General features: G+C 40.8%; 1 protein-coding gene across 1 annotated transcript in view; it reads left to right on the top strand.

Annotated features, from left to right (window-relative positions):
- EIF2B3 (eukaryotic translation initiation factor 2B subunit gamma) overlaps positions 1 to 20,542 on the top strand; it is a 95,227-nt gene that overhangs the window by 49,006 nt on the left and 25,679 nt on the right. Inside the window, exons 6-8 of the mRNA XM_088526139.1 lie at positions 141 to 230; positions 16,946 to 17,079; positions 17,708 to 17,901. Of these exons, the coding sequence (XP_088382265.1) occupies positions 141 to 230; positions 16,946 to 17,079; positions 17,708 to 17,901 (418 nt within the window). The remainder of the gene's footprint in view (positions 1 to 140; positions 231 to 16,945; positions 17,080 to 17,707; positions 17,902 to 20,542) is intronic.

Here is a 20,542-nt window from a genome sequence, read left to right as displayed (position 1 = left end):
TTAATACAGTGAAAGATGGACAGGAATAGATCTGTCTTGGTTAAACTTTTCACCATCCACTGACTTAATTGCAAAGTCAAACTTTGAAAAATAGTCATGCAAAATTCCATTACAACTTTCCCTTTTCTTTCCTTTTCCAGGCACCCTAGAATGCACATCAGGACAGGGCTGATGGATGCCCATCTCTACTGTCTGAAGAAATATGTGGTAGACTTCCTTGTAGAAAACAGGTAAGACACCTGGCAAAACATGGGCAAGTGTTGGTGCTGACATATTGTTCATACTGTGGCTTTTAAAGGAAAATGTGTTTCAATAAATCAGCTGGCATAAAATAGAAATGTAAAAGAAACACAAAAGAATGTCAGATATTACGTCTGAGTTTCTTATTGATTTGTTTTTAATCTAATAACAGCCTTTAAAAAAATGTACTAACAGTAAAAGTGAAAGCTAATATTTTTGCCTCTTTTCTTCTTCCCTTGTTTTCCTAATGTGTATCTCCTCCTTAGCTGCTCATTTCAGCAGGGCTCCCCCATTGTTAGAGCTGTAAATACATTTCTGACCTTTGGTTTCCCCTACCACAGTCTGTTTTGGCCTTTGAAATCACCTTTTCTCTCCCCCTTCACACCCACCACCGCTGCAGGTGGGCTATCTCTGTAGCATCCTATGTTTTTAGCTTGTGCCGTTCCCCTCTAAAAACTCTGAGACCACCCACCGAGAGCAAGAAAAACAGCCATTTATGGAAGCAGAGCAGGATCTTAGCTATAATATTTCATGAAACGGACAAAAAAAAAATCCCTGTTTGTCTTTAAAAAACAAACAATGAACAACCCCCTCACAGTATGTCGTTCGGTTTTGGAATGACTTCTAGTTCTTAGATTTTTTTTTTTTTTGTAGCTGTCTCCTGCCCACTTTACATACTGAATGCTGCCTGAGTTCTCCAGAGTATTTCTCCTGTTTTAAGTAAGATGACAGATAAAGAGGTTGACTAAGTGTTGTGTTCATAGTGCTTTCCCTTAGTAGATAAACTGGCATGTAAGAAAACACTGAGGGAGGAAAAAAGGGATTTCTAGTAGTCTTGATCATGTACGATTCTGGTGATGCAAGCCTTCAGCTGGGTACGTGACTGAAAGATGGCTTCCAAGATAAGGCTCTGTGAGCGAGTTAAAGTTAAGTGGAAAAAAATGTGTTAACCCCCAGGACAATTTCTTACCTTGTGTTAAGAGTAGAGTTTATCCATTGCTACGACTGGCATGTGGAGGCATTGTACAGTTCATTTTCGTTTCAGCTCTCGTTTGTGTATATGAGCACGTGTGAAAGGTGAGAAAGCTCTGGGAGCAGCAGGTAATTTAAATATGGAACAGGGCTATTATTCATAGGAAGTCTGTGGCGATTTGGAATCCTTATAGATTGTGTGGTAGTGTGAAACAGTGTTTGCTCCTTTCTTTTGTCATAATATGGTACATAGAACTCATTTCTTGTCATCCTGGCCATCTAGTTTTCCTGGGATTAGACATTTCTGAAATATTAGACATTTCACACATTCAGTTCTCTTTCCCCAGTACTTCATGCTGTCTTGAATTCAGATCACTAGGTCTGTGGGACAAGGACTGTCTTTGTTAGACATGTCACAGTGCGTGACACAATGAATCCTCTAAGCATAAATAGTGGTAATTTCAGATTTCAAGGCTTTATGCTATTCCCATTGAAACTAATGAGATCTTTGGCTTTGTCAGTAGCAGGATTTTATCTTACATTAACCAAGACCAGCAGAGTGAATTTTGGCTTTACACTTCTAGAGTTTTCTCCTTTCTCTTTAGAAAATCTGTTGACTTTTTGCAAGTATGACCAGAACTTTTTGCTTTCAGTAGAGATCATTCTTTTCTTCACTATTTTCATGGGACTGCTTTTATTTTCTGTGATGCTTCCCTCATGAATGCCTAATTATCGCAGCTAGGCAGCAATTCTATGACCTATGATAACAACATTTGGGTTACTAGTAGCAGGTAGCTGCTTCATTCTCTTTATTACATGCATGCTTATTATTCAGTCAATTGAGAGCAAGAGAGAGTCAATTGCAAGTAATGTGCTTTCTGGCAAATCTGGGGAATGGGACTTTTGCCATGATGAATAACGTGGGCTTTCAGGCTTTTGGCATTGGTGGGCATTCGCAGCTTGTTTTTCTTCTCTGAGGAAGGGGAGGACGGAGCACACTCAAAGATCTTTCCATGTTTGGCAGCAGTATACCAAGAATTTTGAAAGACCCTGTGGAATATTTTTGCCTCAGAAGTACTGACATCTACATAATTGTTTGGGTTTGAGGATTTTTTTGTAATACTTTGTTTTTTAGTCTAGAGAGAACCTTCAGTAAGATTTTTGCCTCTCTGCAATCCCACACCAGGACTGGAGAAGCTCAGATGCCTTGTTTAAGTTGTGTGTGTTTAAAACTAACAGCAGGGATTGAAGTGAACAGTGAAGCTCTTGTACGATGCCAGGAAGTACTGACACAGTGTACTTCCTCAATATTACAATATTTACATTGTGTTAATATTTTAACAGTGGGGTTGATGGCAGGCAGAACACCTTTTTTCATTGTTTGTAGCTCAGTGAAGCATTTACATTTTTTCAAACTTTATTTTGACATATGACAGCAGAAAAATGGAGCCAGGCAGTAAAAATACCAGGTATTACAACTAGCTTTAGCACACCATTTTACAGAGGAAAACTATGACTACTTCCAGGTCAAAGAATTGCATGAAAAGCGATGTGATGATGTACTTAGGATACCCAGTGTAGTCCTCAGCATAACTTCAGAACTGTGGTTAAATGGCAAAAATAATCCTCGCCCCGTCACTAATGTAGTTTTTATATGTACACCTGTATAATGAATTGCATTCCTCCACTTTGATTAAATCAGTGTATTAGCTGTAGGTGAAGTCCAAATTCACTAGTGACTACTGCAAAAACGGGAAAAAAGTAGCAAAACTTTAGCTATTCAACATTTTGTCATGTGGGACAACTTTGTAATATGACATCTCTGGAAAAAGGCTCAACCCATAGTTCAGTCTAGAGTGCAGTTATGATATGAAGGCTTCATTATCAGCTCTTTCACTGACTTGCTTACTGGACAAATCCTTTTTAAATTATTTTTCTTTCTTTTTTCTTTTTGTCTTATATATGTGCATGTTTTCTCCTCTGGGTGGGTTTATTTGGAGAATAAACAATACTTGTAAAGTGATGCTGAGATTCTTCTGCAGAGGATGTTCAGAGGGGTCAAAAGATTATTTAGCAGTTGGTAACACAGTTCATAATATTTGAATATAGTTTATGAACTGTTTTAACAAGACCAAATAATAGGTTCTATTGCCTGAAGTTTTATTGCGCTGTAGCAAACCAAACAAGTTCTTGAGCTTTAAAAAGCAAAGATCTGTGGTGTGCTTGAATTAAAGTCAGAGGAAATGGTCTGCGTATCAGAACCCCCTCAAAAATGTATGTCCGGAAAAAAAAAGTCAAAAATATCATATCCTTAAGGTTATTTAAACCTAAGGTTATTTTTTCAAGGAATGAGATTGCTCTTTCCTATAGAGGAAAAAAAATGCATTATGGCAATTAAATCTCCATCTCCGTTTACTTCTCATTTCCAGTTTCAGTGCTGAATCTTAGTGAAATTGGTCCTCAAGTGTATGTCACTCCTACCACGCCTGAATCTCCTGTAGTCAAAGGTTCGTGGTTTCAAAGTGACTTTTGAAGGAAGTATTGCCCCCAGCTATTTGTTGCTCCCTTTGGCAGGGATTTACCCCTGTCCACACTCCTGCCACTGGGATGGACTGGTTATCTCCAAATTCCCTGCCCAGCTTCAAGGCACAGTCAGGCTGCTGGGGTTAAACTGCAGGGTTCACTGGCAGGGTCCCTCTTGCCTTGGGTGATCAGGAGGAGCACTTGGAGCTCCCCGGCTCCATCCTGGCTCTGCAGGGAGTACCTGACACTGAGGTGGAATCCTTCCCACTAGGTTCAGGAGAGGCCATACCCTACTACCGACCAAATGTACCCTCCTCACTTCAGACTGTGATCTGAACGTAATCCAGGATGCTTGGGTTCCATATTCCGCTGACTGTTGTTGCCCACAGAGATTTGCTCTGCGCAGACCTTTGGTTCTTCAAGGTTAGATTTACTGATTTACTCGCTTTGGCCGCCACACTCAGTCCACCACGTTGTACCACCTCGACAGAGCTGACGTGAGGCGAGTTAGTTACAAATCTGCTCTCCCTGTATTCAGACAAGAGCTTTCCTTTCCTGAGCGCTTCCTATCCCCCAGTGAGGCTAACCAGAGAGGAGATGCCTGCACGCCGGGGTCGGCGCTGCGCTTTGCAGGGCCAGGCCGGTGCGCGGCGGCCGCGCGTTGGATGCAGGGCGCAGCGCGGGGCCGGGGCGGCTGAAGGGGAACACCTGCAGCACGTGAGGAACGGCTCAATTTCGCCTCGCGAGCGATGGCTGTGGCGGCCGAGCTGCCGACAGGAGCCGAGGCCGGAGCTGGCTGGGGGCACGGCTCCACCCCGCAGCTGGCCGGCCTCCCCCCGGGCCCGGGGTGGCAGCCAGCACGGTAGCAGGTCCCTTTTCTGGCACTCTCCTGCGTGCTGGGTTGGAACCCTGCCTTGTTGCTGCGTTCGCGGCAGATGGAAGAAGAGAGCCCTTATTCCCCCTTCCCTCGTGAACTTGGTCTGCAGCGCGGGGCAGGATCTGGGCCGTGCTCTGTGCGCGCTCACGGGGCGCTCGCCGACAATTCCAGCAAGGCTCCTAGCAGAAAAAATGTGATAAAGTGAAAACACATAGAGTTCTGCATTCTGTCTTTTTTCCAGAAAGATTAAGCTCTTGCCTAGTGAAGTAAAAGATACCTGTTTTAGTCCTAGTTGAGGGAGAGAGAGAAAAGATTTTTTTCCCCCCCAGTAAAGTTCTAACACTAAAAATCCTCGCCTGAAAAATCACTCTGAGAATGTACACTTAGAAATGTTGTGGTGCATTTCTACCTGTGTAATCTCTCTGTAGGCATAAAAGCATGTATGTAATATGCGTTTATAATTCATATTGCATAGACTTAAATCAGTAAGTGTATGATCTCCCTTAAAGTTCAGTGCAGTTGTTATTTTTTTTTCCCAAAAACATGTATTTTCCCTAAACTATACAGGTCATTGCTGATGTGCTAATGAAACCCTAGCTACGGGTTGGACACACAAAGCTGCATTTAAAAATACAAAATCAGCAAAGTTAAGTACTCAGCAGTTAGGAAGGGAAAAAATTGAGGCTTCCTGTGCAATACTCTGCTTCTGTGTGTGCGGCATGTTATGGCACAGTCTCCAGTTACATGATTCTGTACGATTTTTCCTCTGTGACTGTTGCCTCGTTTTGTGCATGAGTTGCTCAGTGAACAGGATACTATTTAATACTTAATTTCTGTGGTTCAGACCAAGGCCGCCAGTTTACTTGATGCTCACCATTTAAACCCTATTCTGAAAATAATTACTTTCTCTAGGGATTCTTGATCCTCCTCAATGGTACTGTAATGCTCTACATTTCATTAATTAAACTTTTAGCACCAGTATGAGTGAGATAGTGCACTTACCCAATTTTAAAGGCAGAAGCTAAGGCACAGCACAGGAGTTTGTTTGATATATCTTTGCTTTAGGTATTTCATTTTTCAGTCTTTACCATGATACTGAACTCTCAAAATATTGGGAGAATCTTCTCATTGGTGATGGTGGTTCCAATAAGCAGCATGTAGTCAGTGCCAATCTGCAGAAGCTGCATTTGTGCTCTGCATTCAGCAGCATCCTCTGACAGAAGCGGGGAGGGGGAATCCGGTTCTTCGGGCATCATTCGTTTGCCTTAAATATCAACAGTTCTTTTCTCCTGTGGTAGCCCTCTGCCTTGAACATTTAACACACATGTTCTAACAAATGAGGCAGGCTTTCTTCTGCCTCATTACACAACCTTGATTCATCTCCAGGGCATAGTCCATCTTTGCATTGGGTGAAGAAGAGGAGAAAAATAGGTGAGCGTGTTTTTAATGATCATGTCATGGTGCGTACACAAAAGGATGCCTTAATTAAGGTTGTATAGGCAACAATTCTAGCTTTTCTTAATTTGAGTACCAAATTGTTACCCTGGTGTTCATTTAAAACTGCATGTGTGTATATATGTGACATTCTTCGCATTGATCAGTGAGGCTGCAACCTAAGTTTCTCACACAAACCACTGTGATTCCAGATAATGGAGTAGCTGTTATCAGCACAGATTTATCACCTTTTAGGTCAGCCAACAGAAGGAGATGTGATGCTCTAAACTTCAAAGAAAACCCTGCTCAGTCTCTGTAACCTTGGCCTGGAGTCTGCTCTGTTACTCCAAGGAGCTGTGCATAAGCAGTCCAATTACCCTGCAGGAAGAAAGAGAGAATGGAGTATGCCCGACATAGAAGGACTCAAAAATTTAGCTGTAAAACAAACAAGTCTCTTTTAAGCCTATATAAACAGTAGTTTTTCAGACTTAGTTCCATGTATTAGAGGTACTTTTTATGAGTTTACAAATCTAACACCCTGACTAAAAGGTGACCTCGTGCCAAATTGCAAGCATGGAAGTGCAAGAGCCTTTCAGCAGAGCAATTGAAATATTTTTAACATGGACAAAACAAAGTATTTTTCCGTAATTTTGTTCTTGGAAATAGCTGAGACATTTTTGATGAAGCTATCCAAAAAAACAAAAAAAAATCAGCTTGAGGCAAACACCTGGCATGGGTAATTTCAGCCAAAACAGTTAAACTTTTGGCAACATTTATGAAGAGATGAGAATAGAGCCTTACAATAGGAAATGCTGGGCAATTTTTGTATGGGCACCCCAACTACACCACCTCTGAAAGCTTTTTACCCGAATTTCTGTGAAAGCAGATGCTTTGTGTATTTGCTCAGATGTTCAGACTTCACTGTTATACACAAGAGTGGTATTTACAAGGTAAAATCTTTGTTGCACTTAATTAACACACTTTTTTTCTTTTTTTTCAAATGAAAGTTTTGGTCTAAATCTAATGCTTTTCACTAGGGCACGGAAATGCCCCAGTTTCCAGTGTGTAGTCACCTGGGATTCGGGCAGCTCTGTTTTGTGGCCAGGAGGAGTGATTTGTGATACTGGAAGGGCAAATTAGAGCTGTCACAAGGGCAAGAGTGATGAACAGCAGCACTGTGGTCATTTGGAAGGCTCTGACTAAGCCTTCCCAGGGCTCACTTGCCACCGGGGAACTAACTCCCTGGGGAGCCTTCCTCCCCCAGGGCACAGCCCAGGAGGCTGAGCTAGGACTAAGGAAACAGATTTTTTTTTTTATTTTCAGCATTGGGGGGCCTGCCTGCCACAACTCCCTCGTACAGAAACTCGTCTCTGAGCTTGAGCACATTTGCTGGGAATTTTATACCCAAAGTCAGCGTGATTTGTGTGCAAAGTTAAACATTGTGTTTTGAACCGCTGAAATAAATTGGAACAAACCATATGAGGTCATGGAGCGCTGCCTTTCCAAGCGGCTTCAGCTGCAATCCCAGAGCAAGCGCCTGCCTTCCCGCTGCCTCCGGGGCCAAACAGCCTCGGCTGGGCCAGCACTAAGAGGCTAGAACAGGTTTTGGTGTCTCAGCAGTGCTCAGTGTCCTGAATCTGCAGCCCTGGGACAAGCTGACATGGAAACACCCTCCTTTTCCCTGAAAAACGATAGGGCCGGGACGAGGGATCTGTGCAAACTGGAGCTGTGAGTGACTCGCTGTGAAGCTCCTGCTTGGATGACTGTGTGCTATGCTGTACACAAAAGCCCCTGCAGGTTTATATTAAGGTGCTGCCCAGACTAAACCAGTGCTTTTTTTTTTTTTTTTTTTCTTTTTCCCTTCTAAATGCCTTTTTATCATTCAGGCTGTCACCTGTGTTTCCTGGCAAAGGCTGCTGGCTGGGGGAGGTCTGGCAAGGCTGAACACCCAGCTTGGTGGTCTTTGTATGGCTGCCTGAAAGATGGCTTAAAACAGAACCTGCTCTGTGAATACCTGCGAGTTAACATGTGTCAGCCGTGTGGCTGGAAGGTTTCTCCCTTGCTGTAAAGGCGGATTTTATAATGAATACTTTCCTTGTGATTGAAATGGGTAAATAAACAAACAGCTCCTGCAGGAAGTATACTGTGCAAAGATGGAGCAAATAGATTGTAGCTCTCCAAACAAGGAAAAGTTATTTAAAAAAAAAAAAAAAGAACCAGCTACTCCTTAGTGCATTTAATCTATTAGAATGTGAAATGGTAGTTTATCTTCCCTATTTCCTTTTCCTCATCAAACATATCCAGCTGTTCGAGCTTTCTCTGCTCCCAATTAGAAATTCCAAGACTTGAATTTCTTTGGACATCCAATGACTTTGGATGTACTAAAATGATCTGACTTAACTTTGTAGTAATTGCAATTCTTTTTTTCAGAGACCACAATATGCCACATTTGCTATGAGCCTGAGATGCTTAAGCATGCTTGGTCACAGGTGACACAAAAGTCATGCAAACTGATCCTATTGCAAATTTTTGGGAAGGTAATCTTAAAATTTGTTCACTTGTCCTTTGGCAGTGTCTTGAAGTATCTGGTAGTGATCTTTTGGGTTCCCTTTGAAAAGTGAATATATGAAGGATGTGAAAATGGCCACTAAGATGTCAAGACAAGGTTTGGGAGGGATATCTGACAGTCCAACTCCCTGTTCAAGCAAGGCTCCATGTCAGGTTGTGCAGATTGTTTGCAAGGTGAGTTTTAAAAACCCCCAAGCATTGAGACAGTCTCCAAGGATGGAGACTGGGCCTTGTCCTAGGATTTCAACCCTCACTGTATGAAGTTGTTTTCTTTATATCCCGACTGGAATTTCTCTTGTTGCAGCTTGTGTCCACTCTCTTGCAGGGCATCTCTGAGAAGAGTCTGGCTGTCTTCTATATTGTTTCCCTTCAGGTAGTGAAAAACTGTAATCAGATCCCCCTGCACCCTTCCTTTGTGCAGGCTGAACAAACCCAGCTCCCTCAGCTTATCCTCACGCTTCATGTGCTCCTGGCCCTCTTGGTGACCTTAGCTAGACTGGCTCTGAGCTGACAGTAAACATTAAAAAATGTTAACAACCTTTTCACTGTTTCATGCAGCTCCAGTTTTCTGGGGTAGCCTCCAGTCAAACCGAATATTTCTCTTACAGTAGAATGTGAAATTCAAGTGCTGTGAAAGCCACAGTAGAGGGTACAAAAGATATGTCCTCACGGAGGGGTGAGGAAGGATTAATGACTAATATGAAGATGCAAGTACAGGTAGAGTGATTGATGAGGAGAAGGACTGAAGGAATTGAGCATCAGAGCTTCTGCTTTATCTCCCGTACTCTTGATAGAAAGAGCATGTGTTTAGTAAAGTGGTCAAACTGAGAATGGTCCTATTTGGTTGCAGAACAGCATCTGTATAAAGAAAAAGAGGTAAGAAATAAAGCAACATTTCATAGAGCCTCAGTGGAGCAGGCTGAAAGAGCTTGTTCTGTCTAACCTAACCAAACAATGAATGAGGAAATCCCTGTAGATGCACCATGGGGAAAAGCAAGAGAGGAAATAGAATTATTTAAGCTTGAGAGCCTTATTGATACAGGAACAAATGGTGCCAATTGTCTACAGATATATTTCACAATTTATAATATTCCTTTAAGCAAAAGCTTAATAACAGTCTATCACAAGGTGTAGCTGATATTTCCTGTCATCACGGTAGTTCCCAGAAGATCCCTTCCCTGTATATATATTCCTGGTAAACATTGTGGGAGGTGTCTCAGGTGTTCTCTACTATTTTGTGAGAAATCTTCCAGGACTCTAGGAAGGTTTCTTCGTTCTTGGAGCTTACTGAATAGTTGAAGCTTTGTTTGAAGAACATGAACCAGATCTGTATCATGAAAGCATATATGTATGAATAACTACTTAATGCTACAGACAAGTCTAAGTTTTTGACATTTATGCGTTGTATGCAGACAAGTTCTGAAGTGTTATAATGTAAATATATATCTAAATGTATATTCATGCACCTTAAGTTTACACAGCATATCAGCTTTACAGACGCCCATCAACCTGACAGGTGCACACTGTAGATATGTTTGTTTAGGCATGTTATCAGAATGCCTCTGTTCAGTGCAGGCTTCAGAAAAGGAGCCTAATTTCAAAGGCACTTGGAAAAGAGCTGAGAGCTCCGATACAGATGGCTGCAAAGACAGAGGTGGGGAAAGAATAGGGCAAGATGAGTTCTGGCAAGGAATCGCGCGTGGTGCAGGTGCGCCTGTCCTAGAAGAATGGGATGCTGTCTGGGAATGAATGAGAGCCATTCCTCAGCAGCTCGCAGCGCCTGCCAAACACCCTGGGTGGCCTCCCCGGCCGCAGAGACTTCGGTCAGAGAGAAGTTCTAAAAATGTCTAAACCTGCTGCGTTCCCAGGCAAAAGATATATTAGTCTGGAGCCGCGTGGCCTTCCAGGCTGTCTTGTGAGTGGGCCAAGCTAGGGTTACTTAGATGACCCGAGGTGGGTGCCTGCACACTTTCAAAGGGTTTCAGCGTGCAGTTGGGGAGCGTTAATTTCTGTGGTCAATTTTGAGAATGCTGTCTGGTTTCCCAAGGGTTCACTGGCAGAATTAGAAGTTAGATCTTGGCTCCTTTAAGCACATCCAGACTGGATGGAACTTGGAAAAGCTTTTTTATGTGGTTTGCTTCCACACCATCTCTTCCATACTTTGATCTGGATCTTCTCTGACTTACAGTGCCTGTGACTGTCACTTGTATGTCTTCCTCTGATTTCCTTCCACCATCCAGGATGCAGCAACTTCCAAGGAGATTCTGCAGCCTTAGGAAGTCATTCATAAACTTGGATCTGCAAAGCAGAGCTGTGCAGTTAGGCCAGCTTGCTCTGCAATGGCTTCTGAAATGCAGTCACACACAGGGCTATGAATGTGGGAATGAGTTGCTGTTGGATATGGAGGTCTTGCTTAGAAAGTAGTATGGAAAGACAGAAATGTAGTCATGTGGAATTACCTCTTAGTAGAACATTTCTCAAAGTTTCCTTGTGTTGTCTGTAGGCTTTTAGCTCCAAAAATAATAAAAGGCACTGACAAATATGTTTGTTAATGTGGAATTGGGGGGCATGGGAAACAGATTTATGCTTTCTATGATAGGAATTTTGAGAGCAGAATAGGACAAATAGAACGGAGGTAGAAATGGAGAATGAAGGTAGAGGTAGAATGGAGGAGGAGGTGGAATGGAGGTCTGTTTGAAGCCATGGTTAGTTTGGGGAATTACTGAGTTAGGAGTAACTGTTAGTTTATTGGTTTGCCTGGTTACTTTGGAGTTGTTCTTTTAGTAAAAATAGTGTTTGGTACACAAAACAAGAAAAAAAAAAAAGATTGTTGAAAGATAAAATTTGTCTCTGCAGAATTTGCCTTCTGGAAAGATATGACCCACCCTACAAATTTATTTTTTTGATATCTTCTCCTTTTCTGTGTAGTCCTTGTCTGCTTTCTCCACATTCTTAGCATGTTTCAGAAATTCCAGCGTTTTTAGTAGCGAATCAGTGAGAAAAGGGGGAAAAGGCCTGTAATTGCTTTTTCCATTGTGCTTGTTAAAACCACATTGTGGGAAATGGACCCAAACACTGTCTTTTAAGTGGTGTTGAGTCTGAGGCAGGTGGTATTAAGTCAGGACTGCATTAACTCTTTTCAAATCTCTTTCCTGTTTCCTTGAGGAAACATGCCTGGTGTATATATGTGGCAAGGGCTGTTTGCCTGCCTCTTGCATTGACATTTTAATTTGGTCCATGATATAAATATCATTTCCCTAATCCCCGTTGCCCTGACCCTGTTTTGTCTTTTCTTCAAAGTGAGTTGACTTTTTTTTCTTTAAGGAGGGGGGAGGAGATGGGAATGGTGACTGGCTGCTCTAGTTTGGAGCATTAAATGCTCGGGAAAAAAATCTCAGAGTAACTGTTGTTTCTTTCTTTGTATTCACATGGAAATTTTTAATCTCCATCAAAGGATCAGGAGAAAATAACGTTGAGATTCAATAAGAGAGCTCCCAGCTTACATGGAATTTTTAAATGTTATTTGGCTTTATCCTTTAAGCGATGAGAACCATGAACTATGTACCTACAGGGTTCAGAATTAACTTTTCTCTTTCTTCCAACACACCCTTTTTTTTTTTTTTTCTTCTCCTTCCCTTTTTCTTACATCTTTATTGTTCTGCATAAACATGCAGCTTCTTTTTGGCTAAAACTACAAGTGCCTTAGGATTTGTTTAGTTTTATTGATGTATACATTTCTAACATTAATTATGAGCACCAGTCTGAAATACCACATCATGTTCTCCTTTTGATGTGATCCGAAGAATCTCTATTGAAGGCCATGGAGCTAAGATCACAGCCCAACTACTGTGTGCTTACATAGTCATGCAAGAGCTACCATTAGACCTCCAAAAAAGAAAAAAAAAAGGACAAAACTAGAGAAAAAAAAGGCAAATAATCTGCCAGTTTGTAGTTGGGGACCACGAGAACTGTCTGCACCTGTGGAAATAGCTGTTTGTAACTCACCCATGGAGAACAGTGACAGATTTCACAGGTGGGTGCTGACAACAAGGGCAGATTTCACGCTTCATCACAGATTAATAAAAAAGGAAAGATATTAAAATGCTAATACTCATTAATACTATTTTATGGTGTTTAACATTAAACATGGAAAATTAAAATGAATGACAGCCGGTAAATGGAAGTGACAGTGTGGTGCTCAGCGCCTGAGGCTGCTGAGAAGTAGCTGCAGGAAAGAAAAGCTGAGGACGCCACCAGTCCTACTGTGGGTCAGGCCAAACACCTCCTTCCACCTAGATTTTTGCAAGATTACCTCAACTTAAATTTATATAACTCTTCTATTTCAAAATATTTGATGAGATTTTTTTTCTGCCAGGATTGGTCAGAAGTGTTTTCTGTGTCATCTGACTATCTCCAGCAATACATTCATCTAAGAGAAGAAATCTCTCAGCCTCTTGGAATATGATCATGCAATGATTTATTTATTTATTTATTTATTTATTTATTTGAGGTGATCATCTTTGTTTTTTTTCTCCCAAATTCTCATTCTGCTTCAGCTGGTTCTATTGCTCTTCTTTTCTTACTAGATTTAGTAACTTTGCCTTCATCACAGAGGCAGCTGCATTTCAGCAACAAGTAAAAGTTGGCCCTCTGTGGGCCATAATTTATGTGTGTGCGTAATGTAATAGAACAGAATATCACATGGATACAAATTTCAAATGTCCAAATAGACCTAATTCTGCCATATTACAGGCCATTCTAATTTTATTTATGGTCCGAACTCACTGAAAAATTTGACATAGCTTTGCTGAAATTTGGTATTTAAAGATTCAGGTTTTTCACACATGAAAATTTTTACTTTAGCACAATTATTAACTCTACCCATTTTGTAATGCAAAAATCAGAGGATTACTGAGAAGACACTGTAGTACATCAGGACCAGGAATAAAATAATTCTAAAATCATGTCACTTATTTTTCTCTGATGGTGACAGCACTGGATAAAGTTGCAGTTGTTTGAATATATTTGCATTCCTTAAAATTTTAGATTTTAAATAAAGCTAATTGCGAGCACTCTAGGTTTATAATGCCTAAATCTGAGAAGAATTACAATTGCATTGCCTCTTGGAAAGTATTTCATTTTTATCCTTAAAGTTTTATCAAATTTGACCACTTTCAAAGCTATTGCTACCTCCCATTGTTCTCAAGGGGTTGAAGCCACATGGGTGTTCCAGGATTTTGTCTCCCTTCCTCTGCAAGCAGTAGTTGAAGAGCACTCTCAAATCTTTGACAGTTTAGTTGAAAACTTACTGCTTTCTGTTGAAGTGAAAACAGACATATAACTTTATTTTTTAAAATCTTAGCGAACGAAAGATCATGAAAAAAGGCTTGTCACTTTGGTTGGAATTTATGAAAGCATGTTTATTTTGGCAAACATTTCTCAAAAGCAGGTTCATTTTTATCCTCTCTACCCTCTAGATTTTCCTGTGAGGTGTCAGACCATGGCTACTCAGATTTGGCTTAGAGCTGGATTTCTGCCAAAAGTTTGTATGACCTCCTCTCCTACCCACTCCCATTTCTTTTTCCCAGATATAGTACATTTTTCCTTATGTTGATCTTAGTGAGTATTTCATTCTCACTTCTTGGTGCTAAAGAAAATAACAAACTCAGACACCGGAGTGGTACCAAGTTTTAGAGGCTGAAGAGAATAAAAAAGCCTGCTTTCTTCTGAATATACAGTATTACACTTATTTCTTCTTAATATAGACATGTGAAGTTCAGGATTTTATTAAAATGTTTTTAATAGACTGGACAAATAACCTCTCTTTATTATTTAGAGGGGTTTTTTGCCTTTTTTTTTTTCCTCTGGAATCTAGGTTACAGTCTAGTTGGTTCTTCCAAACTCTTGCTTTTTTCCCTTGATGAAGGCTCTACAGTTCTAATGCTCCTTTGTCCCTAATTTATTTTGTAGCCCAAGCCAGATGTTTCTTGACAGTCTCCTGACACTGTTGTTGACACTCGCTCAAATAATATTCTCACGCTGTCAGTCTGTATATCCACCTTTGCAAGGTCTGACACAAAAAATCCCGGATTTTTATCACCGAGTGCCTCACTGCAAACTCTGTAATGTTTTCCAAATTCCTTTAACAGTCACATAAATCCTGCTTAAAAAGCAAGCAAGAGTAAACCTTACCACTTTTTTTTTTCTTTTCCAGTAAGAAGGGTGAGTTTCTGAGCCACATCTTATAGATGACCCAGAGATTTACTCCATGTTTGCCGGAGGAATGTGGCTAGCACTTCAGAGACTTGCAGGGAAGCTTTAAGAATTTGGCCAAGAAAGAGTAAAACATAAAAAAACAGGCAAAGCTTCATCTTTCCCCATTTCCAGTGCTTTCATTTCCTACTGTGTTGTGTTGTCCTCTGCATCAGACTATTTAAGACTGCCAAATACTTGGGTATTTTATAGGTAATATATCTTATAAATGCCATGGCCAGCCTCTGAGGGAAACACAGGATTGTCGGTTTTGGACAGAGTATAAAACCCAGGCAGGAAATCATTGCAGAATGGCACAGCTGCAGGCAAACATTTCAAGCTAGTAAACTGCCCATCTGCACACCCACACGTGTGTCGGGATGCGAGGCCAAGACAGCCACGGTGCGCGCGGCTGTAAACGGTTAGTGGGGAGAGATTTTGTGATTAAAAAATGAAGTGTTCTGCTTCATTAGTTCCTGGAATACAACTGTCTGAGGATGGTTATGGTATTATTTTCAAGAACAAGGAAAAATTGTAAACTGGAGCTGTTATTTCTCTTTAGAAAAGAAAAAATACGTTAAAGAGCAGCAGTTCAGATCTGGGCTGGTTCAGATGGTCCCACTGCAGGACGGATGATACAGCACAACCTGGCAGTGGAGACTTGAGGAGGAACTTTGGCAGGAAGGGCAAAAACCCTTTCTATGTTCTATGGTCAGGGCAGACTTGGTGATCACATCTGAATCTGAAACAAATTGTCAGTTTTTTTTGGTCCTCAGCTTGGTTTCCTCATGGTTCACCTTAACAGGCACCTCAAAGGGTTGTTTCTTAAAGTTTGAACTGTTTGAAATTCTGATTTTGCTGATCAAAATCCCTTTTGGGAAACTCATTCTAATACTTTCCTCTTTTGTTTAACCTGTAAGTAGATCCTAGTTTTACTGTTTTCTGTTCTAAATAATTCCTCTTTCTTTGTGGGCTGCCATTTGTTGTACCTTTATCAAAGCTCTCAATGCTTAGTTCTCCCAATACTTCATCAGAAAACTAGCACTTCTGAGTTAGCTTTCCACCTGGTTTTCCCTAGTGTTATTCTCATTAATCCATAATTTAGTAAATAAATGCAGATTGATAAAATAATGAAGTAACAACCATAAAACTGTTTTAAGACTACATGTCATGCACTACCACTGAGCAGCCATTGATTTGAAGATTGTTTCTAAACATTGTACTGAAAAATAAAAGTATCCTCTAATGGTCAAAAATAAAGTGCCAGGGCTAGAAACCGAATTTACAGTTGACTTTTTACTTTCTTGTTTGTCTGTTTGAAGGATCATCCTGATGCATAATGTATAAATCAGTGCAAGAAGGAAGATAATCTACTGGTCAGGGTTCTTGTTGCACATTGTGTACAGCTAAAGTTTTAAGAACCTTTCTATTGGCTGTGAGATATTTAGATTGGGTCGTCTAAAGACTCTGGAACTCTTGCTTCTTTAATGTGTTCAGATGTGTTCGTTACTCTTGGTTAAAGGACCAAATGTTTAAAATGTTCTTGATATTTCATGTGAGCAGCAGATGAGGACATTATTGTCTATGGTTTGCTGTCTTCATTTAAGGATCAGATATTTCAGATGTTCTTGAGCATTTCCGTGTTCATCATATAGAAAAGCTACCTTGATTTTTTCCCCTTCTGCGCTCTTGTGTCTCTTTTCCTGTCAACTGATGCCATTTTTAAGCCATATAAATAGATTTTATTTGTATCAATACAGCGTTGGTGGTGTTCTGCATTATCTTTGCACACAAGCGTGAATTTCAAGATAATGTCATATTGACTTACAGGCATTTCTGTTAAACTGGGGAATTAGTTAAGAATTGCTTTTTTCTGAAACCTCTTTTATATTTTAATTCATTAAGACGGGACATGATTGGTGGATGCTGTCTTCTTACCAGTTGTCTAGGAATACCGGCATTTTGATTTATGATGACAAAAACTGTGCAAAATATTTGACAATGTTATGGTATGCAAAGAAAATAAAAGCATATAAGTTTTAACATTCGTGGACTTAATATGTGCATCTCCTTTCCCAGGACGATCACATCTCTCCGAAGTGAACTGATTCCACATCTGGTTAGGAAACAGTTCTCTTCTCCTACATCGTTGCAGCAGGGACAAGACAAAAACAAAGAGGAGGACCAAAAGAAAAAAGACCAAGCATCACTAGGTCAGTGTGTGTATCACAGAATTGGTAAAGGTTTTAAAGCCCTTGTGTTGCAGTTGAGATACTGGATAGAGTACAGAATTAGCCTGAAGATTAGCCTAGGTTCTTTCTTCTCTCTCTTGTACTTCATGATAGCAAATATTCTAGTAGATTTATTTTTTCAAACAGGAGTGTGCATCTTATAATTCTTCTTTCTCTTCTTTTATTTTGGTGTAAATAACATGAAAGTCAACTGGGTGCTCAGTACTTTTCTTCCAAAAACAGTACAGGTAAATGCACTTTTAAAAGTGTCATTTCAGGAGGAAGTTCTAAGACTAAGCCTTAACTACCCCACAGTAGGAACTGAACAGAATCTCAGATATAGATTTTATTTTTAGCATTGCCACTGTTTCCTTGTGTGACCTTGGACAAAACATTGGATCTGTCCCGTTCCCTTGATTCCCACCTGTAGAATAAAAATAAGCACTTACTCACTACACGTGATAAGATCTGTTAATGATTGCTAAGTATCCAGCCACTCAGATGATGTGGGGCAAAGATTTCCCTTCACCAACAATATTTTAATAGTACTCATCTTCAGAAAGTATTTCATTAAATCCTGTCTAACTTCATGCATGTGTGTGTTCTCCAGACATTTATAGTTTCATAAAGGAAGATAATAGCTTGCTGAAACCTGCTCCAGATAACTCTTGTTGGAATGATCGTAGAGGAGATATGAATGAAACTCTCCATGAAGGAAAGGTGCGCTGTTACGTCCATATAATGAAAGAGGGATTGTGCTTCCGAGTGAATACTCTTGGGCTATATATTGAAGCTAACCGACAGGTGAGAAAAATATGGAACTGACATGTGGGAATGCAGCAATAGTTTATGGGGCATTTTATTCTCCGGGGGTGGTTCCCTGGGTAGAGCTGAGGAGTGCGTGGGAATTGAACCGGTGCCATATTACCTATGCAAACTGTCGGGTTGGTTGCTGAATAGGGGCTTGAGACAAGAAAACAGCCCTGTCACAGAGTTACTCCACACCTTTGAGAGAGCCAGGAAAAACCCCAGTCTGGATGTTTGTCTGTTTTGGGGGAGTGACAAGTCCTACAGCTGAAAAGCAAAGAAATCTGGAAAATAAGGCTAGGAGAAGCTTCAAGTGATCATCAAGTCAATGTCCTTCCTGCCCCAAAGGAAAATAAAAGATTGCAGGGGAGGACTAGAGGAATCCTGTACTAGTTAATAAGCTAATGGTTAAAAGTTTTTACTCTTAATATTGTCTTTTTACTATACTGGCTGATAGAGCTTATGGGTTCTCACTTGAGTGTCCAAGTGATGAACTTTGTGTTGTTTGGAGAGGACAGTTTCCTCCAGTTTTGAAAGACCAAGTGCAGAAGGGAAAGCCTTAGGGTTTCAGAAGCGGGACTGGGAGAGCAGTGCAGTTGTATTGGGAGACCTGGAGGCAGTCGCTTCTGTGCCTCTGCTCACAGATTGAGCAGATTTCTTTTTATTAAAATGAATGAATTTATGCACATTTGAATTGCAGCATGTCGGAATAAGTTCACACGCTGAAATTCTTTCTGCTGGGCGCCTGCAGAGGAGCACAGAAATAAAGTGATTCGTTTTGCATGTAGAGGCATGAGTAAGAAGATAAGGAGGCAGCATTGCTGTCAGAGACGGAAAGATTTTTCCAAGAATATCAGGAACAAGTGTGCCCAAAGGGTTAAGGGAGAATACCACTGCTAGGGGAAGTGTGCGTGTACATTTGGCAGCAGCCACTTCAGTAAAAAGTTATTGAGTTGAGCCAGTCAGACTCCATGTGGTTTTTGTGTTTCTTTTTTTTTTCTTTTAACCTAAATATTCTACATTTTGGTCAGTTCAGGAAATGTGTTTGCTCCTGGGTGGTACATAGAATTAGTACTTTGAAATCACATTGGGGCCTTCAAACCTTGGAGAGGATTTTCCTTGAATTTTTAACTTTTCCAGAATGGTAAAATTTCTAAGGAAACTACATGGAGGTAAAACATAAAACAGAACTTAATCAGTGCTTGTGAGAAAGAAGCGCCACTGTATTTTGTTTGTCTTACTAATCCTGATAACAGATACACATTTACGTTTATCTGCATTCTTTTACCTGTTTATTTGGTCTCTAATGAACAGTTATGGTGAATGGTTTGCTCTTATCTTGGTCTTTGCAGACCAGATTCTGATTCCGTGGCTGCAAAGCTGAGCCCTGTAGCTTTGCTGTCCAAGAGGACAGGCTCCCCGAGCAGTAGCAGGGCCGTCCAGTAGCTTGGGAAGGAATGGCATCCTAACCCATTGCCCTTCTGGTGAGGAAACACTTTGCTCGTATCGTTTCGCTTCCAGCTGGGTTTCTGGATGCCTGCAGCCTGTGTGTGGGCAGGTGGGTTCAGGAGGGAGTTATCTTCAATAGCAGGAAATAGTTTCTTTGTAAGATGAATTAAATCCAAACATATCTTAAACCTTCCCTTGACCCAGGCACTCCCTCTGACTCCTGCCCCCTATCTAACCTTCCTTTTCAGAGCAAAATGCTTGAGATAGGAGCTTTCTTGGGTCACCCCTCAGGCTGCACTGTCATCAACTGATTCTAATAAGGGGTTTCCTCTGGCCAGTAAAACCCTTTATTTATTATTTATTTCATCACACCACCTTTCTACCGAGGAGGGCTTCTTGCCTTTCCTTGCTTCTTTCCCTTCTCAGGGACCTAAACCAGAGAGCAGGAATCTTTCCAGCCTATGCTGTAGGTATGTCCTGGGATCTGTCTATTAGAGCTGTCTGTTACAGCCGCCCTGCTGTGTGTGAGGTGAGGACAGCCTCCCCTCACCAAGCCAGCATAACTGAGGTGAATTGGCTTATTTTGCGGTCCTTTGGTTATAGGATGTTTTTCTGTAGTGTCTGCATCTTGGGCTGAAGGAACTAACCTCCTCTTTTGCTTTTGTTTCTTTATTTAAAAAATAAAATAAAAAAAAAAGAAAAGGAAAAAAGAAAAACAAACAAAACACAAGTCTAGTGGGAAGGCAATCTGCAAAATGTTGAAGACCGGCAGATGTAGAAATGAATGATGCCTTAAGTGAAATGTTGGAGGTGTGACTGTTCCTCATTCATCTGTGTGAAATATCAACTGTAAAAATCTTATGATATAAAAACCACTATTTAACCATCCTTGCATACTGAAAGGGAAGGGTGCTGGTCGTGTGAATATCCAGACAATTTCCTGGAAGCACCTAATTTGAGACCTTGAGGGCGTTTTTTTGTTTGTTTTTCCTATCTGACTCCAGATTCTTTGAATTTATGGGATCTACTTCTTTATGGTCACTCACAAGCCTTGTGCTCTTGTTATCCCAGCTTTCTAAGAAAGTGGTTTGACACAATCATTCTGCGTGGCAGCACCTCCATAGCAACTTTGAATTTTCTGGCAACTTTGAGCCAAATTGAACGGAGCAGTAAAGATCTCCAAGATAAA

This window comes from Tinamus guttatus, unplaced genomic scaffold (assembly GCF_059628265.1).
Source record: "Tinamus guttatus ecotype Peru unplaced genomic scaffold, ASM5962826v1 Tinamus_guttatus_pri_ptg000242l, whole genome shotgun sequence".
NCBI lineage: Eukaryota > Metazoa > Chordata > Aves > Tinamiformes > Tinamidae > Tinamus > Tinamus guttatus.
This window is presented reverse-complemented; position numbering and strand designations above follow the sequence as displayed.